The sequence below is a fragment of the Bicyclus anynana genome, chromosome 3 (assembly GCF_947172395.1).
Source record: "Bicyclus anynana chromosome 3, ilBicAnyn1.1, whole genome shotgun sequence".
Taxonomy (NCBI): Eukaryota; Metazoa; Arthropoda; class Insecta; order Lepidoptera; family Nymphalidae; genus Bicyclus; species Bicyclus anynana.
The window spans coordinates 4,585,735-4,595,597 of record NC_069085.1 but is presented as its reverse complement, the minus strand read 5'-3'; the positions used below and the strand labels follow the sequence as shown (position 1 = coordinate 4,595,597).

General features: G+C 37.6%; 1 protein-coding gene across 1 annotated transcript; it reads right to left on the bottom strand.

The window, feature by feature from the left end:
* Positions 1 to 171: 171 nt before the first annotated feature.
* Positions 172 to 9,564, bottom strand: LOC112055557 (protein O-glucosyltransferase 2). The gene is made up of 6 exons (XM_024095735.2): positions 9,298 to 9,564; positions 8,688 to 8,896; positions 2,976 to 3,429; positions 2,187 to 2,424; positions 1,138 to 1,437; positions 172 to 519 (listed from the first exon to the last, which is right to left on the bottom strand). The coding sequence occupies exons 1-6, from the start codon at positions 9,453 to 9,455 to the stop codon at positions 400 to 402; spliced, it is 1,479 nt and encodes a 492-aa protein (XP_023951503.2). The 5' UTR covers positions 9,456 to 9,564; the 3' UTR covers positions 172 to 399.
* Positions 9,565 to 9,863: the final 299 nt, after the last annotated feature.

Below are 9,863 nucleotides of genomic sequence, written 5' to 3'. Positions count from 1 at the left end.
TAAACTTGTGTGATGCCTACTGAACAGTTTGAAGGCGGTGCCAAGCATGGTAATTTAAGCCTCCATTATTTAATTAATAAAAAATACATAAATATATTAACCAATAACATGAAAAACTTTTAATTACTTTTATGAGAATGTTAAGGTTTTTTCTCAATATTCCAATTCCCCTCCAATTAGTAGAAAATACTGTTAGGAGTGGTACAACATTGATCCATCATACCAATGACCTCTCAGTATTGAGTCAGGCATCTTTTATGTGCAAGGTTTCTGCCAATCCACAGTCAGCGTGGCGGACTACTGGCCTAACTCCTCTCAGAGAGGAGACTCGAGCTCAGCAGTGAGCCGAATATGGGTTGATGATGATAATGACGATTGTGGTTTCATACATTTTTTTAGTTACAACTCCTCATGACTAGTGTTTTCTTTGTTGGCACAGTGGCACGCGAATTTAGTTTGTGGCACGTGCGTCATGCCTTCTTTAACGGTTATTTCACCACTAATTCTTTTACTCCATTCCTGAAATTAAGAAAAAATATTATCAAATCGCTTAGAAGAGTTCTCGCAGGGTCCAGGGGTGCGGGGTAAGACAACAGAGGGGTACGAGAGAGATGCGGCGGGAACACGTCGATGTTTGTATGATTCGACGACATTACATTATACCTAGTACGAATGCACCTGACGCTCAGATACGCGTGTTTTGTGTCATAGCATCAGAAATGCAGATTTTTTTTAATAGAGGAAGTCTGTGTCATCCAAAAAATTGTTGCTCAACACTAATCATCATCATCATTATCACAGCTGGACATTGGTCTCTTACATAGACTTCCAAACACAGCGGCCGCGAGCTGCCTCTATCCAGTGGTATTTATAGGCCAAGAGGCATATTTTTACTTAGCTAACACTCCTCTATACTCAAACGTGCCTTTAAAATGTTCTGTAGCATAGCCAGGATTGTATCTTGGAGGGGGGGGGGGGGAGCTAAATTGAGTATCAATAGATAGTTAAATTGAGTATATATATTAATAACTATAGAGCTCAAGTAACCGGGGGGGGGGGAGGGGGGGGGGGGCGTAACTCGCTACGCCCATGCATCGTGTTTTCAATTTTAAAAAAGTTACAGTTATCACAACTTACATTAAACAACACAGCATGGTAACAGATAATATGCTGTGGCAATAGATTCTCATTGGCGAATATTCTTGCATTTTTCGCAATATCATGTGCCTTCTCATCATATTTTATCACCCAATTCAATTGATCAACCAAGTCTGAAAGATCTCTTTTGACTGGTACATAGTGTACGTATGGCTTCAACTGTCCGTAGAAGTGTTCATAGTATGGAGATTCCTGTTTTAAGACCAATCCTCCACCAGCCAAGAGATATGGCAGTCTATACGCTGCAACTGTTCCATCTATGTTTATTTGATATTTATACTGAAAGCAAACATTTTTATATAAAAATTATAACTCAAATTTTATTTTATTACTTACTATTGTTTTTGATTTTTCACAAAGTACGAGTAAAGTACTGTCCCTCTAGCCAAGTGGCACGACGATTCTCTTTCTACGATCGCTAACGTTTCGAAAACTAGAAAAAGGTATGGGAAAGACAGATCTTGATCACGTGTCCTGTCGATAGCAAATGTCATTCCCATACATTTTTCTAGTTTTCGAAGCGTTAGCGATCGTAGAAGGAAAATCGACGTGCCGCTTGGCTAGTAGGGGGGCTGGTTATAAATTAAAGGTATGAGCCCAGAAGACCACATAACAAATTCAGTCAGATCTTTTGACCAACTTACAAAAAAGCTCTATGTTCAGGTTATGTAACTAAGTACAGTTAAATCTAGTACCTAACTCACTCTTAATTATTGTTATTTGCTAATTTACATTGTAAATGAAATTTTCTATTTACTTGTGGTGTACAAAAGAAAACTTAATATTGATATGTACATGTAAATGAAGTTTTATAGTAGCATGCAACCTATGACGTGTCGGAAATCAGCTGCAGTTGTCGATAGGCGCAGGTATCAAGCCGCGTGAGGAGACTGCGGGTGTCGCCGCGCCCTTATCTTACCGTTGACATCTAAAACCTTGTATTGCACAGCTTAACTCACGATGTTCCGATACGCCATGCAGTTTGCATGCTATTATAATTATAAGTTTTTGTAAAACATCACACTTACATCAAAGAATTTAAAAAAGGATACGTGTGGTAACTTTGGTCCGTACTGAGCCTCTTTTTCGCGGAAAAAGAAAAAGTTAGTCAGAGAAGCGTTAATGAGCTCAGGATGAGCACGAGCTATGTCTATAAGCTTGAGTCTCTCCGCGCGGGAGTCGCGCCCGCGCCAAAACGCACGAGGCTCTTTCGTCTCCCACTTGCGATCGATGTTACCTTGTACTGATAATGTATCTAAAGTCACTCTGAAATAAACATTTTTAAATAAGAAGAATGTATTGTCTTCTATGTTTACTACATTTATATTTTTTTGAAGATAGTGTACGTTGTAGGGAGTCGCTGCATTCAGTGGTTGTAGTTTGTGTTCCATGGGCGTAGCCAGGAATGTATCGGGGGGATTATTACTAATTGATACTTTCCGACCAAACCAGTTTTACGGCCGAAACCGAATTTCTGCTGTAGCTTCAGTTTCGGTTTCGGCTGTAGTTTCGGCCGGTTTTCAACCGAAACGAAACGGTTTTCAGCCCATATCCCGCTCCGCTTCTATCGCATAGCTATGGAGGCATGGAGCTTAAATAACCGACCGGCCTGCTGTCCCCCCCCCCCCCTAGCAGAGCGGTTCTATTTTTAGATAACTGAATACGTGAAGATTGGATAAACTGATGATGATGATGATGATGATGATGCAAGTCCCATTGATGAGAATGCCTAAAATCTCCTTCATTATTTAATTCTTATAAAATTAAAATAATAATTTTAAACTGGATTAACTACTTTTTTGAAGTTGATCAGTTACCTTCCCATGTTTTCCAATGTAGATTCAGTTATATCATATGTAGGCATGACAATATCAATTGTTTCAGTACTGCCACACCAAGAAAATATAGGCAACGGTTCAGTCCCCTTGGACAACAGGGGCCAGTCGCCCAGATTTATCACCAACTCCATATCTGGCATAACAACCTTCCTGGTCAAAGATAACAAAACATTATCAGCAAACATATTGAACCCTATATGTTTGCCATAACAATCTCTATATATCTGGTTATCTTTAATAACATAGTGGCAAAAACTTGTGCTCTGAGGATTGTGATACTTGTCAATAATTTTAGCTACTTGATCTTTCATATCGACATGTTGAAATGGCTTGAGATCATTTACAATTTGTGTATAGCTCAATGGACATTGGTATTGCTTTAACCAAGACTGTAAATCTTGTGGACAATCACATTGGTCTGGCTGGATGAGCCCTGTAAAATAAAAACACAATCTACTAAAATATATATGAGTAACATAATAATTACATTTAATTCAGTATACCGGGTGCTCGGGAGTATTTTCCATAACTATAGGGTTATATTATTTAAGGAAATTGAATTAAATATGAATATTTTCGGAGTAAAAAATATTTCTTTTGCAAATAGATCTTAAATTCCCTTATACGCATCTTTATAATTATGATGTAGCTAAGTTTTACGTATTTTAAAATGCAAGGATAGATAAAGGTGTGTGGTACTTCTTCTTCTTAGAGTGCCTCTCGAGTGCGTATTCTGGGGGGGGCAAATTCCGCACACCCAAATCACCAACAGATGACAGGAGTCAGAAAGATAAGAAGAATGAAGAATATGAAGAAGAAAAAGAAGACCCGTTCAGAAGAAAAGGATTACAGAGGACCCCACCATCAACGGAGAAGCAGACATCACAGGACATACAGCAAAATCGCCCTAATAAGGAACAAATTTCAAGGAAACTGACACAGCAAGTTTTTCATCACAGCTTCTTTCACAAAAACCGGAATAGAGACTCAACGCCAACCGACAAAACAGAATCTGAGGATAATTGTACAGAAACTCAGACTGCCACAAACAATTTGACTGAGAATAAATGGCAATCAGTGCCTGAAATTCGTCAAAATAAAAGGAAGAGAGTAAGTACCACCCCACCACAGTCAAATGCAGTACCTGTCTACAACAAATTTGCAGGCCTAAATATAGATGATAAAGAACAGGAAACTGCCATAAAAATAAACCGACCGCCACCAGTAGTTCTATATGGAATTCAGGATGTAACTAAGCTTACTGACCTAATAGAGACAGTTGTGGAAAAATCTGATTTCTCATACAAAATAGTAAGTAAAACACAAATGAGAATTACCTGTAATAACAATGATGTCTACAAAAAAGTGATGCAGATAGTCAGAGAACATAACCTTATTGGTCATACATTTACTCCAAAAGGTGACAGACCATATAGAATAATAATAAAAAATCTACATCATACAACTCCCCAAGAATACATAAGGGATGCTATAGAAAAAACTGGCAACAAAGTCAAGGGTGAAATTATTAATGCCAAATATGGACCAGAAAAAATTCCACTTTCTACATTTTTTGTCAACTTGGAGCCTGGACCAAACAATAAAGCTGCCAAGGAAATCAAGCAAATCTACAACACGATTGTATTAATAGAAGACCCTAAACGCAAAAAGGTTATACCTCAATGTAAACGTTGTCAACAATATGGTCACACCCAAAACAACTGCATGAGGCCGTACAGGTGCGTCAAGTGCGCTGGTGCACATAAGACCACTGAATGCAGTAAAAAGGATCGTAATACCCCTGCCAAATGTGCTCTCTGTCTCGGTGATCATCCAGCTAACTACAAAGGCTGTAACGTCTATCTGGAAATTCAAAACCGTAAATTCAATAAGAATAAGACTAGCAAGATTTACAATAAAACATACACACCTAAGGAATCACATCCAGGAACAGAAAATACCAAGGAAGAACTAGATATAGGAAGCCAAAAATACACTAACCGTGATACAGACAATACTTACAATAACAAAAATCATAGAACACAACCAAAAGGTATAACAAGAACATATGCACAAGCTACTGCCAACAAAGATGTCACTAATCTAGACAAACTAGAACATCTACTCACAAAACAAGCTGAAAAGCTAGATATACTCATCCAACAAATGAGCACTCTTATGGGCTTGTTAACCACAGTCATTAACAAACTAGCCAATTAATGGCTCTCCGAATAGCAGCATGGAACATAAATGGCCTTTTAGGGCGCAAACTAGAATTATCAACGATAATAAATATAAATAAAATTGATGTCATGCTCATAAGTGAAACACATCTCACAGAAAATACAAACTTTTCGCTACAAAACTTCTGCGTGTACACAACAAACCATCCTGACGGCACAAGCCACGGAGGAACTGCTATTCTCGTCAAAAAGAACATCAAGCACAATGTTGCACCGTCATTTCAAATGGATTACTTACAAGCGACTACTATATGTGTACATGACAAAGTTGGTACTTTTAATATAAGTGCTGTGTACTGTCCCCCAAAGCATAAGATACTCGAAACAAATTTCACAACCTACATTAAATCCTTGGGCCCAAGATTCATAGCGGGAGGGGATTGGAACGCAAAAAACCAATGCTGGGCTTCCAGGCTCACTCTGACAAGGGGTAGAGAACTAAAGAAATCAATGGACAGAAACAATGCTAAAGCACTTAGCACAGGAGAACCCACCTACTTTCCTGCAGATCCCAATAGAAAACCAGATCTTCTAGATTTCTTCATCTACAAAGGATTTACAGAACACTTCTTGAATGTAGAAAGCTGCTATGACACATCAGATGACCACTCACCTATTATTGCTACTGTCAGTACGACAATAATTGAAAGAACTCCTAAACAACATCTCTTCAATAAAAAAACTGACTGGTCTGCTTTTAGTGAATATGTTAATGATCACCTTTACCTAAACATACGCCTAAAGACAGAGGATGAGATTGAAATGGCAACAATTAACTTCACAAAATTAGTGCAGAAGGCATGCTGGCTGAGTACTCCAGAGCTAATAACTAAGAAAACAGCACTCCAAAATGTACCAATGACAATAAAGAATAAAGTACTCGAAAAAAGGCGTCTAAGAAGAAAATGGCAAACTCAGAGAAGACCAGAAGATAGAACTAGACTTCATAAAGCAATATTCGACTTAAAAACTTATCTTAAAGACATTGAAAATGAAACACTTCAGAACAAGCTAGAGTATATGTCACCGACGGGTAATAAAGAGTACTCACTATGGAAGGCTACAAAGTCGAGTACATGTGCGCAGACTCAATCACATCCCCTAAAAGTAGATGGAAATATCTGGGCAAAAACAGACTTGCACAAAGCGGAGGTGTTCGCCAAATACTTGGAAAAAATATTTACGCCAAACGATAGTGACGAAACTTACAACAATGAAACGGAGATTGATAATTACTTATGTAGCGACCTCCAACTAAGTCCTCCTGTCAAAAGTTTTACTACGGCCGAAGTTTTGAGAGCCATAAAACATCTCGAAAATAGAAAAGCACCAGGCTTCGACTTAATAACCGCAGAAGTCCTTAAAAATCTCCCAAAAAAAGCTATTGTCTTTCTTACAACTCTCTTTAATGGTATACTAAGATTGTCGTACTATCCACAGATATGGAAAATATCACAAATAATCATGATTCCAAAACCTGGAAAAGATCACTTCTTGGTATCATCATACAGACCTATCAGTCTCCTACCTTTGTTGTCGAAGCTGTTCGAAAAGTTACTTCTGCAACGATTAAAAACGCACATATCAAAAGAAGCTCTCATACCAGACCACCAATTTGGATTTAGGGAAGGTCACTCGACTGTCGAGCAAGTACATAGAGTGGTCAATAAAATAAGACAGTCTCTCGAAAAGAAAGAATATTGCTCGGCGGCCTTTTTAGACGTTCAACAAGCTTTTGACAGAGTGTGGCATAAAGGCCTACTATATAAAATAAAAAAGGACTTCCCACACAACATTTACACTCTGCTTAAATCTTACTTGGAAGACAGAATATTTCAAGTCGTGGAGGGCGAAGACAGCTCTAAGTTTTACGAAATCAAAGCAGGTGTCCCGCAAGGATCAGTGTTGGGACCAGTGCTCTATACCCTGTATACTGCTGACTTGCCTGATACGCCAGGTATCCTCACAGCAACGTACGCTGATGACACTGCGGCGCTAAGTAGTAACACAAATCCCAAAGTGGCATCACAAAAACTTCAGAACCACCTAAATGACATAGACCAGTGGATGCGAATTTGGAGAGTCAAAGCCAGTGCATCCAAATCTACTCACGTCACTTTTACACTTAGACCCGAAAACTGCCCAGAGATAAAACTTGGTAAAGAGACTCTACCACAGAGCAACGAAGCTAAATATCTAGGTTTTCATCTAGATAGAAGGCAAACCTGGCAGGCTCACATAAAAAAGAAGAGAGAGGAGCTCCGTATTCGCACTACATCCTTAATGTGGTTACTCGGCCGCCACTCCAGACTGTCACTCAACAACAAGTTACTCGTGTACAAAAGTGTTCTAAAGCCAATCTGGACGTATGGCTTGGAGCTGTGGGGCACAGCCAGTCACTCCAATATTGAGATACTCCAGAGATACCAGAACCTAGTATTCCGCACAATACTAAACGCCCCCTGGTTCACCAAAACAGCAGACATGCATGAGTATCTTGAAATGCCGACTGTCAAGGAAGAAATAAGAAAGTACGCCATAAAACACAAAAGCAGACTACAAGAACACACAAATAGTCTTGCCAAATTGCTTATCACGCCTGGTAAGACCAAAAGGCTAAAGCGATCCACTGTGGATGAATTATGTGGTGGACAGTAATACCCGAAAAAAGGACCATAACACGAAGAGTCACTTAATGGAGTGACCTTTAACTAGAAACATGATCTGCTATGAAAAATTCAGTTTATAGTCAAGCGACTGATCACTGATAGATGTAACTGAACACAAAAAAAAAAAGAGTGCCTCTCCATTACTGAAGGTCGGCGGTCAGCTTTCTAAACTTTTCCTTGTCCATGGCTAGGCGGAAAAGTTCTTCGACGGTCTTTATGCCAGTCCACTCCCTTATATTACGTAGCCAGGACTTCTTTCTTCTTCCTACACCTCTTTTGCCTGCAATCTTGCCCATCATGATGGTTTGAAGCAAATGGTATCTTTCGTGTTGCAAAATATGCCCTAGATACGATATATCTATCCTGTATATATGAAACATATTTTTTATATGAAAAGTAAAATGAAACAAGGCAATGGCCTACTTTATACTAAGTAGAAAAGCCATTGTCTATAAGAGTGTAAAACTTAGAAGCACATTCTAGGAACTCATTGTACGATTCCCTGCATCCACAACCTGAGGTATAGGTATAGAGCTTCATGAGCGACCAATCATTTAGAAAGGAATGTACATGTTTCTACAACTCGATGCTTACATATTTCCCTAGATGAGAGAGCACAAAGAACTCAAAAATCTCTCATTAGACAACTTCATCACAAGTTGGTATTTGTAACTGACTAACTTACTTAACTGCATGTGATTATAATGTATGAAGTCCACTTTAATTTATTTTAGTTAATAATAAAAGAAATGTTGTCATGACTATGTACAAAATTATACCTTTGAATTTAAAGGGAGAATTCTCTATGTGCTTGTTTTTATAATAAATGTTTATGGACAATTCACTACATGTCTCATATAATTTATAACGAACAATGAAAGTCCCATCTTTTCGATTCAATGTATTTGACCATAGTCGGCAGGCATCTTTTTTGAATGATTTTCCAGTAATCTCTACTGCAAAATTTTTTGCTAGATCAGGGGAATACCTGTAACAGTTAATTTTTTTTACTTATTTTTAACAAATAAGGTTTTATTTTTAACTAGCGGACGGCTGCAACTTGAAATTCAGTTGCTTACAAATGGATGGATTTTTCCGGGATTTAAAGTATACCCCAATAACCTCTTCTAACTTCCAATTAAAATTCCATTAAAATTCGTTCAGCCGTTCCAAAAATTACCCCGGGCAAACAAAGACAGATAAATATAATTTTAAAAAAGCTTGGTTGTATTTTGATCGTTATCGATCGATCGATTATAGGACTAATGATCAAGGAACATATTTACTCTAATGAATGATACTTGAGAAAAACTATCATAGACAGACACTTCAATTGTATTATTAGGTATTGCTACAAAAAACATATTCTAAAAGGGTTAAATAACTTACGAGTTTTCGTCTATTTCTGTAAAATTTACGAAGAAATATCTAGCCGGCATTACAATATTTACAGGTTGTAATCCTGGTCCGAAAACTTTTGTTTCATAACATAAACACTTGTGAAATAAAATTAACAGAAATGTGAATTTAAGTAAATATGTAGGCATATTTGTAGTGTTATATATCTTTACTTTTATTCAGATATTTTAAAAACATCGAGACAAGAATAATTGTTTGTTTTGTTTACATAATCATAAACCACAAACGTCAAATCAAATCAATGTCCATGTCATTAACCACAGAGTATTTTTTAATTTATAAATAAATTAAATATAGAAGATTTTTTTTAATTAAAGACCACTTTCATGTATAATACTAGCGGACGCCCGCGACTTCGTCCGCGTAAAAATCGATGTCAACTTTCAACCCCTATTTCACATTCTATTTTGCAAGTTTTATAACTTATATCTAATAAATAGTCCACTTGTCATTTTACATTTACCTAGAAAAATTAAGGACTTTCCGTACAAACTTTCTACCCCTACTTCACCCATTTCTGACTTTGTTTTTGCGAC